General features: G+C 48.7%; 1 protein-coding gene across 2 annotated transcripts in view; it reads left to right on the plus strand.

The window, feature by feature from the left end:
• Manbal (mannosidase beta like) overlaps positions 1-18304 on the plus strand; it is a 30722-nt gene extending 12418 nt beyond the window's left edge. For both annotated transcript variants that reach the window (XM_034496931.2, XM_034496930.2), the window contains exon 3: positions 17471-18304. In XM_034496931.2, the coding sequence (XP_034352822.1) occupies positions 17471-17578 (108 nt within the window). In that variant the 3' untranslated portion in view covers positions 17579-18304. The remainder of the gene's footprint in view (positions 1-17470) is intronic.
• Positions 18305-19277: the final 973 nt, after the last annotated feature.

Here is a 19277-nt window from a genome sequence, read left to right on the forward strand (position 1 = left end):
CACACACAGTGATATGATCACATTGGCTTTGGGTTTATACATTGTCCCCACTTTCTTCTGATGTTGATATGTTGGAGAAACCAAGTCTATCATCTGTGATCTACACATCCCAGGATTTTGATAATTGCTTCTCTGTGTGGCCACTGTTCGCACAGGAAATTCCGTATGGGAACCTAAGGCCATGCAGTTACTGGTGCACCCATCATGGCTGGTGGTGTGGACTTGCTGTTTCACAGCTGAGGTTAGGTTAGTTGTAGGCAGGATCATGGTTTCTGGCTCCTGGGCACGGAGAGGTCATCGTAAGTTGAGATGCTCTCACTGGCCCTGAAGTCTTTGTCCTAAAAGGACAAAGTAGCCACTGCTGCTCACCACTGAGGTTCAGTATCCCCTCTGCGATGCCAGCTGCAGTCACTCAGCAAGGACCTTTGTGTTACTAGCTGAAGTTCAGTGAGCTGCCTGATGTGGGTGGTGGGGACCGAACCCCAGGTCCTCCTGAAGAACAATGAGTACTCTTAACCAGTGAGCCCTCTATTCGATAAATAGCACATTTTAAAAATTTGAGTAAAACTTTAAAATTTTTAAAAATTTTTGGTTTTTACTGTATATGTATGAATATTTTGCCTGCACATGCTTATATGAGTATGTGTGTGCCTGCCTATTGGATCCCCTGGTGGCTCACAACCATCTGTGATTGTTGTGAGCCACCATGTGGTTGCTGGAACACAGTTTGTCAGTCTTGGCAGCTGACGCCTTTACTGTGTGAACCATTCCACTGACCTGGGTTTTATTTCTTTGTTTTGATACTTGAGATAGGGTCTCCTTTGAAGCCCAAACTGTCCTTGAACCTACTCTTCTCCCACTTCAGCCCCCCCCCCAAGTGCTGTGATACCAAGTGTGTACCGACACACCCAGCCACAATATGTGTTTTAAAAAAGAAATTGCACCAGGTATAATGGCTCACACCTATAATTACAGCATACAGGAAGCTAAAGCAGGAGGATTGCTGTAAGTTTGAGGGCAGTCTAGACTCTAGTAAATTGTAGGCCAATTTGGGCTGGCTACACAGTGAGACTCTATCTCAATGGAAAGAATTGGAATTCATACTGGGTAGTTTGTTTGTTTTAGTCAGGTGGTATGTGAGTGTGTGCATGTGCCACTGTGTATGGAGGTCAGAGGACAAACATCAGGAGTTGGACCATGAGGGTCCCTGGGATTGAACTCATGTTGTTAGGCTTGGCTGCAAGTGCCTTTACCCATTGCGCTATCTTGCCAGTTCTAACATTATATCTTTGGCTTATATTGGCAGTCTTATTTCATAGAAAGATTAACAAAATGACTAATTTGTTTTGTCCTGCTATGCTGGAGGTCATCAAGGCCAACTTAGATTCAGTGATGAGCCAGGAGGCCTCACAGCTGTGGTCACCACAGTAAAAGGTTATAGAGAAGGCATGGGATAAAGCTGGAGAAGAACTGACCCAAGGCCAGAAGTGCCCCAACTGGAGCCACACAGATGTGTCCAGCTCCGACAGCGTGGAGTCAGTCCATAGATCACGAAGCATTGTCTAGCAAGGAACTCCTTAGAGACTCTGTGTCCCGGGTGTATTTTTTTTTTTTTTTTTTTTGGGTTGTTTGAGACAATGTCATATAGCAGAGGTTGGCCTTAAATTCCTGATCTTCCTACATCTGTATTCCTAATGATGACATTTTAGACATGTGCCACCACATCTGGTTTATGGGATGTTTGGGGTTAACCCCAGGGCCTCATGCATCCTAGGCAAGCACTCTACAGAATGAGTAACATCCCAGCCTATAAACATGGCTGTAAGCTAACAGTCTTTTTCTGTGACAGTATCGGGCATTAGATCTAGGGCATCACTTACTGAGAGGCAGGTGTTGTGCACACAAGGCCCTAGCCCACACGACTTTTTATTAAGGGCTGGTCATATAAGCACTTTCTACCTACTGTATGCTCAAATTTCAGACTCGCAGCAAGCAGTTGTGCAGCACAAGCCGCAGTGCTTACTGCGTTAGGCACAGTGTGTTCTTACCAGCCATGGGAGTGAGGGAGCTGTTAGAGATCCAGTGCCCAGTGCTGGCAGGGACCAGCCATGCCAGCAGGGACCGTCCATGCGGATAATCCCTAGAAAGACAGCAACTGTTGACAGTGTTGACTCAGGTGGGAAGGTGAGGGTTTGTCTTGGCCTCGCTCCGGTTGCGTTCCAGCAGGGAGATTGCGTGAACGGTGCTCAGTCTCCTCTCTGTGGGTCACCCTACTCTGGAAGGCCTTGGGTACATTTGCTACAACTTGTTCTCAGTTTCTAGGAACTTTTCTTTTCAATTTGTTTTTGAAATCTTATAAGATGTTTATATATAACATTCCCAAACTGTGTAATAAGGCGCATTCACAGAAGTTTCCTTTTTTCCTTTGATCTCATTATGCTTCTACCACTCCCTGTTTCCTCCCGAGGGAGCCGTTTTTATTACTATGATTCATCTTTATCATTTTGCTTCATTGTTGGTTTTTAACCCAAATAAAAGCTTGTGTGTTTTGTGTGTGTGTATGTGTGTATATATATGTATGTGTGTGTATGTATGTGTGTGTATATATATATATATATGAATATTTGTATATTTGTAATCCTTTCTCTGAAGTACTGAGCTGGCACATAGTCATAAACATCATACCTTCTTCCTACCCCCACCTCCCCAATGTCTCACTATATATAGCCTTGGCTGGCTGGAACTCACTTTGCATGTAGACCAGACTGGCTTCATAGACCAACTCCCCCTCCCCCCCCCCACGTGCTGGGATTAAAGGCGTATGTCACCACGGCCAGCTGTTTCATAATGCACAGCACATCCTGGAGACTGCACATCTCGTGCACATCTGGGAGCTTGTTGTGTTCCAAAGCTCCTGCTTGTGCAGCGGAGAGGATGATGGGTCCTGGTGCAGGGGGAACCAAGTCAAAGGAGCAGGGGTGGTATGTATGTGGCCAGGGGAAGAGGTGTACTAGGTTTTAGGTTTTTAAAAAGTGCCTTTAAGGAGCTGGAGAGATGGCTCAGGGAGGGAGCACTGGTTGCTCTTCCAGAGGACCTGGGTTCAATTCCTAGCACCCACATAGCAGCTCACATCTATCTGTAACTCTAGTTCCAGGGCTTCTGCTGTCATCATACAGACACATGTGGACAAAACCCAATAAACACAATAAAAAATAAATTACATATTTTAAAAGGTGCCTTTAAGGCATCTGGGTGGTCTGTCAAGTCAGCAGGTGGGTTTGCATGTCTGTGGAAAGAGGTGGGCAAGCAGTTGAGATGTCAGGGCATGTGTCAGATGACATAGAAGCCATGTTGGAGGATGGAGAGCATGAAGTCTCCCAGGGGGACACGGACTACGAGCTGGCCCTGTGGCACACACCTGTAATCCCAGAAAATTCAGGGCCGATGTGGGCTGCACAGACCCTGCCTGCAGTGGGATATGGAAATGGCTCAGTGGTGAAGGGCTGGCAGTACAACATGAGGACCCAGCATCCACATGTTAGCTAAGCGCATGGGACCCCAGCCCTGGGTGGGCGAGGCAGGCAGAATACTAGGGCTTGTCTGCCACCAACCTAGCTGGAAAATAGCAGCTCCAGATTAGGTGTTTCTTCTGGTCTCCATGCACGTGGATGCATATACCACATACAGCATGTGCACATTCTCATGCACACGTAAACAAGACAAAGGGCAGAGCTTGGAGGGGCTCCAGCATGAACTGGCTTGTGGCCTGTGCTGGTATTCTGTGGCCGGCCTCAGTCCTCGGCCAGGGCATGCTGTGGGTATTGTAAGTGACAAACTTATTGTCATTAGCTGCCCCTGCTGAAGCTGCCCTGGCTCTCCAGGGATGGGGGCGTGTTAACTTGTTTTATTTGGAGAGCTAGGAAAGGAAGCCATGTTCCGCCTATTGTTCTTAACCCTTTGAAGTGAGCAGAGGCCTGGGTCCATCCACAGGCTTTCAGGGAAGAGCCAAAGCAGGCTCTTTTGAGCTAGGAGTTGACAAAGGGCTCATAAAGAAGCTCTCCAAAATCAACTGAGCGTTCCTGTCTGACCTCCACATGCTCACTATGACATCCTCCCATGAAAGTTTTAAAAAAGTTTAATACATGTCTCCTAAAAAACAGGCAAAAAATATTTTAAGTACATGCCTCTTAAGTCACCCAACAAGCAGGAAACCTTAACTTATGCCATCTTTTAAAATATAAACACTATAAACACATTGCAGCAAATGGTTTTGTTTTTCTTGTAGTTCAGGGAGCTGTCTTCCTAACTGACGCTTACTGTATTAACTTGGCTTTGTTTTGTTTTGCTGAAACAAGATTTCACAATGTAGTCCATGCTGCCTCAAACTGAGAATAGTAGCCTTCCTGCCTCAGTTTCCCAAGTACTGCAGTCGCAGGTGTGTGCCACCACACAGAGCTGTTTTAGCCATTTTTGTGGATGCATGTGTCTGTGTAGAGGTCGGAGGATAACTCACAGGGATCTATCTGTTCTCTCTACTATGTGGACTCTGGGGATCAAACTCCTGTTAGCAGCTTGGTGGCAAGTTAGTTCACCTACTGAGCCACCTCACTGGCTCCAGTGTTAGCTGGTCTTAAACTCATATGTAGACCAGGCTGTCCTCACACTTAGAGATCTGCCCACCTCTCCTAAATTCTAGGATTAAAATGGTGCGCCATTTCCTTTTAAGAAGAGCCTGCTAGGGGACTGGAGAGATGGTTCAGTTAGGATGGCTACTGTTCTGCAGAGCACCTAAGCTTGGCTTCCAGCACACACATTTGGCAGCTCACAGCACTTAGAACTCAGGCTCCAAAGGATCCTACACTGTCCTCTGGCCTCTGTAGGCACCAGTATAAACACATAAATACAAATAAAATAAATTCTAAGCTGGACAGTGGTGGCGCACGCCTTTAATTCCAGCACTTGGGAGGCAGAGGCAGGTGGATTTCTGAGTTTGAGGCCAGCCTGGTCTACAGAGTGAGTTCTAGGACAGCCAGGGCTACTCAGAGAAACCCTGTTTCGAAAAACAAAAAAAAAAAAAAAAAAAAAAAAAAAAGAAAGAAAACAAACAAACAAAAAATAATAATAAAGTAAAATAAATCCTAAACAACAAAAACTGGGGCTGGAGAGAGTGCAGCTGTTAAGAGCACTGGCTGCTTTTGCAGAGGATCTGGGTTTGGTTCCCAGCACCCACATGGTGACTTATAACCAACTCCAGTTCCAGCAGATCCAGCAGCCTCTTCTAGCCTGATCTTCCATCTCTGTGGGTACCAGGCATGCACATGGTATGCATTTAAACAAGGAGACAGATCACTCATACACATACAGTAAAATAAAAACTGATGTGTTTATAAAAAGATAAAGAGATACAGAGTATGTTCTGTGGGTATGTGGAGAAGTATGGGGGAAGGGGATGTCTCAGCGGGCCCATGCTGTTAGTATTCCGTCTAAACTCCACCTCCCCAGTTACCTGGCAACAGCCAGGTATGCTCCTCCCCACAGTTACCTGGCAATAGCCAGGTAGGCCGATCCACTATAAAAGGAGCTGCTTGCCCCCTCCTCTCTCTCTTGCTCTCTTGCTCTCTTACTCTCTTACTCTTGCTCTTAAACCCTCTCTCTCTCTCTGTCCCCTCCCCCCTTCCTCTCTCTCCACATGGTCATGGCCGGCCTCTACCCCTCTTCTCTCTTCTCTTTCCACCGTCCTCTCCCCACCTTTGCCCCATCTCCTGAATAAACCTTCTCCCCCTTAGAACCGCATGGTCTGGAGTGGTCTATTCTCAATGGTGGTCAGATATTTCTTACACATGCCAAGGCATCTCTTCCCCCTGAGGGACCAGTCACACTGAATAGAGTTTATTCAGGGCGTGTTAGGATGCTGGAAGTGGAGTTAAGAGGGTAGTAGAGGCAGAAAAAGGCAGAGAGAGGGAGAGAGTAAAGAAGTAGAGGAAAAGAATAGAGGCCGGCCATGAGCACGTGGAGAGAGGGGGAAAGGGCAAGGGGACAGAGGAGGAACAAGAAAACCAGAGAGCAGATCAAGAGAGAGGAGAGGGGGCAAGCAGCCCCTTTTATAGTGGGCCAGGCCTATCTGGCTGTTGCCAGGTAACTGCATTGGAGTATACCCAGGCTTTTGCCCGGTAATGTTGGAGTGGAGTTTAGACAGAATACTAACAAATAACATCTTTTAAAAATTAAAAAAAAAAACAAAGACAACCAAAACCTTTTCTGTGGGTCAGTAGTGGTGGGGATGATGATGGTGGTGGTGGTGGTGGTGGTGGTGGTGATGATGATGATGATGATGATGATGATGATGATAATGATGATGATAAAGTACTATGCACCCACCTACTGCCTTAGACTAGCATATGGTCGGTCCCCGGGACTAGGGATTCTGCTACCAACTTTCTTCTGTGTGTTGCCATGAGACAGCATCCTCTCCCTCCCACAACTGTAACTACTCACATGGAAAGGAGAAGAGCTGTGTGTGAGAACTAGAGAGCACAGTGGTGAGTGTCTGGGCTGGGAGGTTGGGGTGTATCTGACAGCCAGCTGGCCGTTCAGGGTGGGGGAGGGGGCTTTAACTGGGGGACAAGGGAGGTCTTAGAGAGCCTGGGAAAGTAGGGGCAGCTTGTAGAGGCTCCTCACAGCCTGAGGGCAGTGGGGAGGTGCTTGGTAGCTGAGGGTGCTACAGAGGTGGGGGAGGGGCAGAGTGGGTGAAGAACAGTGCTGCTCTTTGCTGGTTTGCTTAGGGCAAACCATCCTCTTGCTCAGCATATAGACACAAGGTTTATTAGCGGCTTTTTGGGTCAGAAGATAATATTTTTGGTTGGGAAAGCCTTTGAAAAGCAAAAGAATGTCTTTCCTGTTTTCCAATAAGCTGACTCCTTATAGCGGTTTATGCCTTCTGTGCTTCAGTTATTAGGAGATTATGGGAAAGCTCTTTGGAGGCTAATCAGGAGGGAAAAAGAACACACAGAAATGCTTCCCACACCACCCCCTTCCTTTTCAGGGGAGAAACAAGAACCCATTGGCCAATGCAAGCCAGAATCCTAAGCCAGATGGAAGGTTTTCCCATTGACACCTCATTAAGCTAAGACCTGAGAAAACATTTATTTGCTCCTAAGGCCAAGGCCACACAACCCAGGTATTTTCCTGAAGGCTGAATTTAAAAAAAAAAGAGATGGTAACAGGTCCTTAGACTCAGACAAGACAGCAAATGTACTTATCTCTCAAGCCAAATTTGATTATATGGAGCATGGTTAAAAAAAAAAGGGGGGGGGGGGGTTCTGAGGGACACTGGTGACCAGTGTATCAAGGCCCCAAGCCTTTCCCAGTTCCAGAACCTCCATGGTGGAAGAAGCAAACTGACTCCATCAAGTTGTCCCCTGACCTTCACAATGTCACACATACAGTAAATAAAGATAATAAAATGTAAACTGTACGTAGCAGCACGCACCTTTAATCCCAGTACTCAGAGCACAGAGCAGGTGATCTCTGAGTTCAAGGCCAGCCTAGTCTATGTAGGCAGCTACAGGTATGTGGTAAGACCCTGTCTCAAAAGGAAAATAAAATAAAAAGGATTCTGAGATAGCCTCTAGGCTCTACAGGAAAGAGATTGATTGCCAATGTTTGCCCATGAGCCAGGGGCTGAGAGTGTCCTCATTCTGTGGTTCTGTACCTGGCTGGGCCATCTGGGGAGTTTGTGTAGCCCTAGACTAACTGCTGGAGAGTCTGAGTCTCTTCGGAGTTTGCTGACATGCCCAAGTGAGACTAACAGGTACCACTGTCTGCCCCAGGTCTCCCTGAGCATAAACTGATTTTAGGAGGATAGGTTAAATTTGAAGTGGTAGCTTGATATCACAAGTTGAGAAGGGAGCTGAGTGGTGGTGGTGTATGCTTTAATCCCAGCACTCAGGAGAAAAGGCAGGCAGATCTCTGAGTTCAAGGCCAGCCTGTTTTACAGAGCTAGTTCTGGATAGCCAGGGCTACACAGAGCAACCCTCTCTGGGGAAAAAAAAATAACAACAACAACAACAACAAAAAACAACCAAACAAGTTGGGAAAGGAAAAGCTGGGAGAAGTTAGACTAAAGACCTTGGAGTAATGTAGAATGTGTGTGTGTGTGTGTGTGTGTGTGCGTGCGTGCGTGCGTTGGGGAGTCACGCTTTTGAAGCTGACACTACTCCTGTATCCCTGACTGGCCCTAGCCCATCTGGCCTTGAACTTGCTATGTATCTAAGGATGACTTTGAACTCTGATTCTCCTCCTTTGCCTCCCTCAACAGCTAGGATTATCAGTGTTCCACCACACCCAGCTTCATTAACATGCTTACTTGAAACCTAAGGAATTGCTGGACTATGCAAAGAAATTAAGATTCCAGCAAGGCCTGACCTTGTCCTTATTTTCCTACCATGCTTGAAGTTTATGTGCACTTTAGATTGACTGATATGTGGTCGTTGCTGGGGTGGGAACCTGGGACTCCTAAGGTGTCCTCTGCCTCCTCCTCTGCCCCTTTGTCTCTTGCCTTTCATGGCTCTCACCAGGGCCTACTTCCCCTGCTCCCTGACCCTGTGGTGAGGTGACCGCTCCCAGGATTTATCTCTCAGCTACAGCATCCCAAGAAGGCTGCCTTCCTGCTTGGTCTAGTTGAAAGACCTCTGGCAGGAACTGTACAGCTGGCCTACTGGGGACAGCAGTGGTCAGTGGGTTGGAGCTGCAGAGAGTGACGGCTGGGGTTGAGGAGCAGAGATCTCTTCCTCCAAAAGCTGGAGTCCTGGGGAGCTTATGTGAAATTTCCAGAAACTAGACTGCAAACAGGTTCTGCTCACCGTCTCTGCCAGGCCCAAGCACCCCTCATCAGAGGGGTTCTAGCAGAGCTGACTTAGGCATCTGGAGTCTGTGATGACATCTGTAAGCTCCCTGGGTGCTTTTCTGGGGAGGTCTGTGTAGGTTTTTCTAGTTGAGATAGAGCACCTTAATGGGCAGTGAGCCAGACATGCTGGAGCAGAGGCACTTAGATCCTGTGAGTTTGTGTGCTGCCTTTTTCCTGTAACTCAAGGCAGAGCACTCCAATCCTGTGAGTTTGAGGCCAGCCTGGTCAACACAGCAAGTTCCAGGACTGCATAATGAGACCCTGTCTTAAAGAAGAAAAGAAAAAGGAAAGAAAGAATAGTGAAGCAGTGTGTATGGCTGCTCCCTCTCCCCTGTCTGGCTTGAGCTTGCCAGGCGCCCACTCCCCCACCACTACCCCCAGATGTCTTTTGGATCAGCTGATGCACAGAATGTAGAATCAGTTAGTCCTAAGTCAGTGGGTCCTGGCTTTCTTCAGTGACTTGTATAGCAGGCAGCCAGAGTGCATCTGACAGCACCATGAGTAAAAATGTTGGCTGAGCTAATCTTGAATATTCCTGTCTCATCTCAGCAACCAACTAGCTGCCAACACCTAGAAGTCCCTGTAGCTTCCCCACACAGCCATGGTATTGGCTCATTAGCTTGGGGAACTGGAGAGCTTGAGGCAGAGTGGACTTGGAAGCTTAGAGTCTTTGGAGCTGTCTGTCTCTCCAGTTCCTGCCTTTCCCAGGGTACTGACTTCCTTCTCGGGCCCCATGCTGAGTAGGGAAGAGAGTTGCTGTCAGCATCCTTGTCACCAGGGGTTATATAGCTCAGAGCCATTCCCTTGCTAGGTCACTTTACAAATCTCACGGAGGCTTTACTTGATCACGTGCTGTCCTGTGGGACTTACCCGCATATAGTGACTGTGGTGGCATTTAGTGTGCTGCCCACAGAGAACCTGAAGACTGTGTAGTGTTTGGAGATCTAGAAGCCCTTCCCTGAGCTCTGGGTCAATGGCCAAGAGTCTGAGAGCCTGTGTAAAGTTCTGTGGGGGCCTTGAGTTTCCATGCCCATCAGGGCCACCATAACTACATAGTTAACTTGAACAAACACATTCCTAGTCCTGGCATCCTGGGACTGGCTCACAGAACCACCTCTGGTTCTGCTGGCATGGGGTTGCTGCTTGGGAGGAGCTTGTAGCCAGCTTGGGAGGCAGGTATGCTTTACTTAATGACACGTTTCTGAGAGTGCTGTGTGGTGGGCAGAGTGAAGGCATCATGCTCCCAAGACGGCTGGGCTGCGAGTGTGTGCCAGCTCATAGGGAGGCTAGCCACAGCAGCCACAGACTAACCAGTGCGAAGGACCTGTAGAGTTTTGTCAAAGTGTGTCTAGGATGAGCTTCTGAGGCTGTTCTGTGGCATGTGTGTGTATGTGTGTGTGTGTGTACGTACACGTATGTACGCGTGTACTCGTGCACGCTCACGGGCACTCAATGTGTAGAACTGCATGTAGAGGCCCAGGTTAATGTCATTTGTCTTTCTTAATTGTTCATCATGTTTTGTTTTTCTTAGTTTTAATTTTGTTTTTCATGTATAAGAATGTTTTGTCTGTGTGTATGTCTATGCACCATGTGTATGCAGTGTTCATACAGGCCAGAAGAAAGCATTGGATCTCCTAGAATGGGTTACAGACAGTGAGTGTTGGGAATCCAGCCCAGGTCCGCTGCCAGGATCAGCTCTTGGCCAACGGAGCCCTCTCCCAGCTAGCTCCCTTCTCTTTATGTTTCTGACATGAGTTCTCTCACTGAACCTCAAAATCAGTAGTTCAGCCGCGCTAGCTGGCCAGCAAGCCCGGGGCATTTTGTCTTTGCCTCCCTAAGCCCTGATAGCAGGTGTGTGCTGCCACGCCCACTCTTTACATGTGTCCTGGGGATGTGAAGTCAGGTCCTCGTGCTACTACAGAAAATGCTTTACTGAGCTGTCTCCTCAGCTACCCCGCCCAGATTGTTTTTTCTAACACAGTTCCACTTACCTGCCAAGTGTCTTGGATGCTGTGTTTCTGGCATAGTTGAGCCCTTGTGGACAGCCTCCCTCACTCCCCATTTCATCTGGTAGCTTGTCCTGGTCTCAAGGCCACTGCTCTGCTTCATCTCTACAAGGTTATTTTAGCCCCTGGCCTGCCTGGGGCCTCTGGCAGGAATGACGCAGTGGGAAGGGACAGAGCTCCAGCGTGAGGCTGACTGGTCTGAGTTCTGTGCGGTCCTAATCTTGCTGAGCCAGAGAGGAAAGCTCCTGGGTCTAATGAGACAGTTCCTCGGCGGCGCCGAGCAGCATGCTACTTTTCCTTCCCTGGACTGTTTTCAAGGGAGAAATGACAGTGTTGAGTCAGGACACTGCTCTGTCCTGCCTTGCAGGAGCACAGCCTCATAGAGCTGTACAGTGGAGACAGGAAGCTTAATCCTTCTCTCCAACACTGCACAGATTCCGTTCCCTGGGCCTGGCTGATAGCAGCATTTTCTGACCTGGTGATCTGCTCTCTTGTCACCTCGTTATGGATAGGGTTCTATTCACAAAAGACACCTCCATGGACCCAGGAAGCACCTGCAATGGAGGCTTCTTCTTTTTCCTCAATTGCTTTATACGAGGTATGGCACCCCCAGACTGAAAGATGAGGCTGTTCGGTGTGTAGTCTGCACTTCCCTGGCTTGTCCCAGCCACACACATCTGAAAAGAAGTTAAGTCACTCCTGTCAGCTGAGAGGGAAACACCACCCGTCCCTCACCCCCGTACTGCTAAGACCGAGGACCCAGATCACACTGTGACAACTGCCTTTGCTTCCCTGGAGCTTGCCCAGAAGGTTGCAGTGTCAGGGCTTCAGCTTCCTTGCCAGTAAATGAGGCTCCAGTGACTTCCTTATCATCATGAGGCCCAGTGAGCAAGTGACTGGAGTATACTGGTCCTTCTGCAGCCCCCTGTGGTAAGCACAGAACTTCTTATACTGGGCACACATGAATAGACAGTGAGTGCTAAGCCCCTGTGCAACAAGTGGATGTCAGCAAGCAATGCCAGTGGCCCTGAGTGAGAGGAACCTGCCTGGAGACAAGGCCAAGGCTGGAATAGACTGCCTCCCGGAAACCATACTGGGTCTTTTAAAATCCATCTCATACAAAAGACCAGTAACATTTTAAAATTTAAAAGCAGTCCCAGTCATGACTGTTGTCATCGTTTTAGGAAGAGACTAGAAGGTGTGTGGAGGGCGAGAAGGAGGATTTGAGGGAAGGATGCAGAATGTATAGTGGGTGAGCTGCCATGGGTCCACTCGGGCAGTGGACTGTGTGCGTGCTTGGGGCAAGCTCTTGGAACGTAGAGTAAACAGGCCTTGGGGACAGATCGGTGTGGGGGCGTGAGGGACCAGGGACAACTTAGAAATGAACTTGGGCAGCTGCATGGATGGCAGTGCCAAAAGCTGGGGTGGGGGCGGGAAGAGCAAGGAGGAAACAGCTAGTGTGTTGAGAGGCCTGATGACTGTGGTGTGCACACACCACAGAGGACTGCTTCCACTGCCCAAAGCAAACGTGACTGCACTGTTAACCCGCTTTTCTGACTCCTCCAGGACCACTGGTCACAAGGAGGGGACAGACAGAATCTAGAACAGTCTGGTCTTCTCATTCTGTCAGGGGACTTTAGGGGGGCTGCTAAGTATATAAAATAGATTTTATAGTTAACAATGGAACACTGAGAGACACAGATCCTGCCTTTGCTGCTCACCAACCTAGACCTCAAGCCAGCCCTGGTCCTTTCCCTGTGTTTATAGCCTGAGGCCCATCCTTTGTCTAGATGAATGGCACAGGGCCTGACTTGCTAACTACCAGCAGTGTTGGGGCTGGTATAGCCATGGTATGACTGCTGGGCTGGTGTGGCTGGGGCATAGCTGGTGTATGGTGGTATGGCTGGGGTGTGACTGGTGTGACTTGTGGGCAGGTGTGGCCGTGGTGTGGCTGGGCTGTGGCTGTGGTGAGGCTGGTGTGACTGGGGTATGGCCATGGTGTCACTGGTGTGGCAGTGGTGTGACTGGTGACAACACTGGAGGCTGCATGAATTGGATCTGAAAGTGCTGTGCTCTGAGCTCATAGAAAACAAGAGGCCTTGTCTCCAACGTTTTCTTAGTGATAGACAAGAGGACCTGTCCATGCGCCTTCATTGTGTTTCCTCTCTTGTTCACGTAGCCACTGTCCTGCCAATGGCTAACTGGGTAAGACAGACATGAGAACATGTCACCTTAAAAGTGACATGCAGCTGGGCGGTGCATGCCTTTAATCCCAGCACTTGGGAGACAGAGGCAGGTGGATTTCTGACTTTGAGGCCAGCCTGGTCTACAGAGTGAGTTCCAGGACAGCCAGGGCTACACAGAGAAACCCTGTCTTGAAAAACCAAAAAAAAAAAAAAAAAAGTGACATGCAATGAAGGAAAACATTCAACATCAGCCTCTGGCCTCCACACACATATGTGTACACACATACCTATGTACACATGTATACACCTGCACATGTATACACCATACACACAGTATACATGTCTGTGGTAAAGTTTTGGTGGTGTTATAAAGTATCTGGACACTTCCATAAAGAAATGCAACAGAGAAGGAAGGTTGGGCAGTCATTATAAGTAGAATTTGTTGTTGTTGTTGTTTTGTTTTGTTTTTTTCTTTTTGGTTTTTCGAGACAGGGTTTCTCTGTGTAGTCCTGGAACTCACTCTGTAGACCAGGCTGGCCTCGAACTCAGAAATCCGCCTGCCTCTGCCTCCCAAGTGCTGGGATTAAAGGCGTGCGCCACCACCGCCCAGCTATTGTTATTTTTTTAACTTTATGTGTTTGAATGATTTCCCTGCATGCATGTAAGTATACTCTTCAGAGGCCAGAAAAGGATGTCAGATTCCCTGAAACTGGAGTTGCATACAAGTGATTGCGAGCTGCCACATGGGTGCTGGGAACTGAACCTGGGTCCGTAGTAAGAGCAGCAAGTGCTCTTAACCACTGAGCCATCCCTCCAACCCCAGGAGTATGTTCTTAAGAGTGCCCAAGCCACAGGGTAGGGAGCTGGGCAAGGACAGAGGGTGCTCCTGTGAATCCCTGCACCTGACCATGGTGCTCTTATGTTGCTTCAACTGCCTTCTCAGGTATGGGACAGGAGGCAATGCATGATAGAAAGCCCCTGGGGAGACTTAGGGTGGGGAACAGTGGAGAAACCTGCATCTTGGAAGCATCCTGTGGCAGTTACAGGAGTGAACAGAGGCAGCAGTAGGGCAGGGACAGTGGCTGAATGGAAGCAGCAGGGTGGGGGGTCTCAGATGCTAGAGAGGGGCTGAGTCAAGACAGAGAGAAGGTTGGGTCAGCAGCCCTGAGACCTGTTGCAGAGCAGTGGACCCTGGTTACTCTTCCTACTGGAGGAAGGCTGGACTTCTAGAAAAGATGCCATGTGACCTGGGATGGTTGAGTTGGAAGGCTATGGGACATGCCCATACTAGTTATCTGGCATGTAGTTGAATGGGTGTGGAGTCTCAGAGCAAAAAGGGACGAGGCAGCAGGAAGAACCTCTGTAGCGTGAAGCAGCACAGGACAGCCATGAGGTCACTATACCAGCCCCCACCATAACAGGCTTGAGCTCAGAGTAGCAGCTCCATCCTGGAGACTCGGGCAGGACTCAGTAAGCTCTCCAGTGTATGCCTTAGTTCTGCTCAGGGCACTAAAGGCAGCCGGTCTCCACGACGTGTGCAGGTGCTGTAAGGAGCAGCACTCATCTCCCAAGGCCCTCAGTGACAGACGTCATATCCTGCCGGGTTTGCCTTAAGCATGAGCCTGCCCAATGGACTCTGCAAGGGTGTGTAGTTGACAGCCACTTTTCTAGGGCTTGGTTTTGTTTGTTTTTCTAACTTTTTTTTTTTCTTGGCCAAGTTACATAAATAATAGTGTTGGAGGACTTTGGATACCAGTTTGGAGTTCTGACAGGAGGAGACTCAGCAGCTTAGGCATGTGAGCTCCAGTCCTGAAGCCTTCTCCTAACACCCACAGGGCCATTTCCCTGAACTGCAGTCCCTCCCCTTGCAGGAAGGAGGCTGGGTAATGCCAGAAAATAAAATTAGCTAGAACCTGGGCTCAATGAGTTCAACACAGATGTCTTAGTTAGGGCTCTACTGTTGTAAACGGACACCATAACCAAGGCAACTCTCATAAGGACAACATTTTATTGGGGCTAGCTTACAGGTTCACAAGGCAGGAGCATGGCAGTGTCCAGGCAGACATGGTGCAGGAAGAGCTAAGAGTTTTATATCTTCATCTGAAAGCCACTAGGAGGAGACTGGCTTCCAGGCAGCTAGGACAAGTGTCTTAAAGCCCGAACCCACAGTGACACACCTACTCTAATAAGGCCACACCTACTAATAGTGCCACTCCCTGTGCCAAGCCTATTCAGACCACCACAACAGAGGAATGTCTTTGTCTTCCAGAGCTAGGAGATAGCCTTAGTCTACTTTTTAATTTTTATATTTTAAGTAAAGATCAAGAGGTTTGGAGGCTGAAGAGATGGCTCAGCAGTTAAGAGTACTTGAGTTGTTTGCAGAGGACCTGGGTTCAGTTCCCAGCACCCACGTGGTGGCTCATGGCCATCTGTAGCTCTAGTTCCAGGAACTCCAGTACCTTTTTCTGACCTCTGTGCACTGAGAACACATATGATGCACAGACATATAAACACACACATAAAACACATATAAAATAAAATTAATAAATCTCATAACAGTTTGAAAAAAATCTAGGGGCAAAACAAGCAGCAACCTTTCCCATATTAAGTTCAGCCAAGGCTACCCAGTGAGACCTTGTATCAGGAGGTGGTGGCAGGTCGACCTTTCCCCACGCTGTTCTGCCACCTTGGGCTGTTGGCCCTGAGTACAGGAGAGTGCTGTTGAGTCACTACAAGGGAACACAGAGCTGCCATCACTGTGTGTATAGAGAACCCAGGAAGAGCTGGTGAGTCCAGATTTCATGGGAAGTCAGTCACCCAGCTGGCATGCATCTTGAATTTTTTTAAACGTTACTATGTGTTTTTGTGGATGATGTGTGTGTGTGTGTGTGTGTGTGTGTGTGTGTGTATGTTGTATGTATGTGTGCATGTGTGTCTGAACATGTGTGTATGAGGGCGTGTATGTGACTATATGTATGTATGAGACTGTATGTGTATGTGTGCATATGTGTGTGAAAGTGTTGTTTAAGTGCGTGCAGGTATATATACATGTATGAGTATGAATAGGTATTTATGTATGTGCATATGTGTGTGCAGGTATGTGTGGTGCATTTGTATGTGTCTGTGTGAAGCTGTGTATTGTGTGAGTGTTTTGTGTATGAGTGAATATGTGTGTATGTGATGTGTGCAAGTGCATAGGTACCACAGAACATGTGTGGAAGTCAGAGGACGATTATGGAGTTAGGTTTTTCTTCCACCTTCATGGAGACTCTGGAAATTGAACCGCGCATGACAGCTGCTTTTTGCTACTGCACTGTCTCACCAGCCTGGCATGCATTGTTTTAATTTCATTTATTTATTTGTTTGTTTGTTTATTGCATTTATGTATGTGTTTATTTGTTGCATGGGCGTCATGTGTACCATGTGCACTTGGAGGTCAGAGGACAACACAACTTTAGGAGTCAATTCTTTCCTACTATTTGGGACCATTGGGCTCGATACACCTTTCCTGGCTGAGCCACTGTGTCACACACCCCACCCCCACCTGGAGATGGAATTTTAAGAATAAACACTGCAGACCAAGTGCAGCTTGAAGACAAAGCCCAGGCTGTGTCCCACATCCCCTAGGCTAATCTGCTTTTGGTGTCCTTTGGGGCCACAGCACTCCTCATCTTATCACCAGATGAGAGGAATACCAGCTAGGAGCTGCCATTCCAGATTCTGCTCTGGTATGAGCAGAGTGGCCTGGGGCAGCCTGCCCTTCCTGGGTCTCAGCTTGTTTATCTCCCAGTGAGGCCAGACCCAGATCTGCAGCTTTGAACTTTCTTTTTTCAGCAGCAAATTCTTTGTTCCAACCAAATCTTATGAGGGCGCATCGCTGGATATAAAACAGAGCAGAGCTGCCCCAGTTGCTAAGAACCTGGGGTTCTGGCCGAGGCTGCCTCTAACCTCCCCCAGGGTACCTCCACCAGACCCGTAGCACACAGTGTAGTGATAGCCCACCTTCCAGCCGCCTTCTCCACCTCCAGCTGAAAACCTGAGGATAAACAATCACCAGGAGTGCCAGCCACAGTAACTGGCCTCACAGCCAAGCCTAACTAATGCCTTGCTGGTTCTTCCTGTGGCTTCATCAGCCCCCTCCCCCTGGGGTGTCTGTTACTGTTCTTATCTTACACATAAAACATGGGACTGAAGTCCCACAGGCCACTGGACTGGAAGGTAAAGGAGCCACCCAGTGCCATGTATTTTCAGACCTTGGTCTGGGTAATAGTCCTTCCTTGTGTCTCTATGGCATGCTTCAGTTGACAGAATCCCTTTGGTCAAGCTGGATTCTTCTTAACAGTACTGTTTTTTTTTTTTTTTAAATCACACAGGAGGCAGAACAGTCTGAACCCAGAAGTACAGAGGTGTCCAAGAAGCCCAAGGCTGCCATCCCTTCCACCAACAAGAGGCCAAAGAAGGAGACGAAGAAGAAGCGGTAGACTCAGAGGCCTGAAGAGCCCAAGGCTTTAGCCGTGGGGACAGCCCTCCTGGGAACCAGCGTCCTGTTTGCTCTCACAGACTGTCTCTGTCCTTGGCTCGGGGTCTGAGATTATTGAAACTCCCTCTGACTACAGAGGTCTGAGCAGTCCCTAGGCTCCATCTGTGCAGACCACCGCTTCCTCTTCCTTCTCTCTCTGGTACACAAGAGATTCCCCGAGAGCAAACACTGCCCTAGGGTTCCGAGGTCAGGTCAAGCTCAGAGGGCAAAGTATTCACATTAGTCTTGAGACTTGAGCCTCACCATGGTGTGCAGGTACCTAAGGCTGCAGGCACACCCTCTCCCATGGCTTGGGCCACATTTGTCACTTTTGTGCACATAGAACTTCACATGTGTTCAGTGTGGGATACATGGCCATGCAGTGTGAGCCAGCCCACGCAGTGCGGCAGCCAGGTCCTGAAGATGTCGGGGTTGGGGGCACAGTAGAAGGCCCAGGTCCAGTGATGCCTGCCGAGGAAGCTACAGCTGAATGAGGCCAGATTTCCTGGGCACAGACTTCGAAAGCCTTTGAAACAGGCTTGTCACTTTCACACCAACCTCTTTTTAACCCAGTTAACATTCAAAGTGCCTTTGACTTCAACCTGTCCTCCCCACATCTCTCATTCCCTGACCAGTGAAGGATAATTATGTGGAGAAGTCAAAGCAAATAAAGTGTCCCGCATGCTGAGCCTGCCTGTGTTGCTGCTGAGGAGGGAAAGGGGCATTCTGGGTCTCTCCTGAGGGTGAGAGGAACACTGTCCCTGAGAAGTGGGACAGCATAGAGAGAAAGGGCAGCTCTTGCCAAAGCAGCCCTCCAGGCCAGGCCAGTCTGGACAGATTTTCAGAAAGGGTCCAGTCATTGGCTCCGTGCTGTTCTTAGTCATTGGGGACCCTTGCGAGTTACTTTGCACAGGGTCCAGAACTCCTCTCTCCATAGGCCCCTACTGCCAGAGGACAACACTGCTGTCCATAGAGATGTGAAAAATGCAATGCAATACAATACAATACTGTAGGAAGCTTCAAAGCTCCAGGCAGCTCTGTTTATAGGGCCTGAATCATGTGCCCCTAACACCACAAAGTCACAGACAACAGGCTCCCTTGCCTGCCAGACCCTTTCCCCAGTGTCATGAGGGTTGCTGAGGCACTTAGGTATAGACACCTGTCCATTTCAGGTGCTAGTCCAGGCCACTGAGACACCACAGTGGAAGTACGAACTCAAGCCCAGTGAACATGCAATTTAGTGGTATTTAGTGTACTGGGGATGTGGGGTCCCTGCTGTGCAGAGGGGTTTGACAAGGCCTCCTAGAACCTCAGGAAGTCCAGGGACATTCTGGTTGGCAAAGGGCCACTTTGCAAACACAAGTATGCAACGCTTCCGCTGAAGGTTCTGTTTGACAGTCACTTCTTATCCCAGGCCGTGAAAACAAGGAGCCTTTGTGGAAACCTTGGTGCACCTGGCCCCTGGGGGTGGGGGCCGGCAACTAACACACAAGCAGACGTGAAGTGGAAGCTCCATCAAGGGAGTCACAGCAGGTTTGGTGGGAGCCCAGCTCAGGGATGCCATTCAGACTAATGTTCGGCCCAGATGCCTGGCGGAGTACAAGTAACCAGCTGACCAAAGGCTTGGCAGGAGTTGAGAGCTGGGGTGTTATGGTGGATGT

The sequence above is a fragment of the Arvicanthis niloticus genome, chromosome 2, assembly GCF_011762505.2.
Source record: "Arvicanthis niloticus isolate mArvNil1 chromosome 2, mArvNil1.pat.X, whole genome shotgun sequence".
In the NCBI taxonomy this organism is placed as follows: Eukaryota; Metazoa; Chordata; class Mammalia; order Rodentia; family Muridae; genus Arvicanthis; species Arvicanthis niloticus.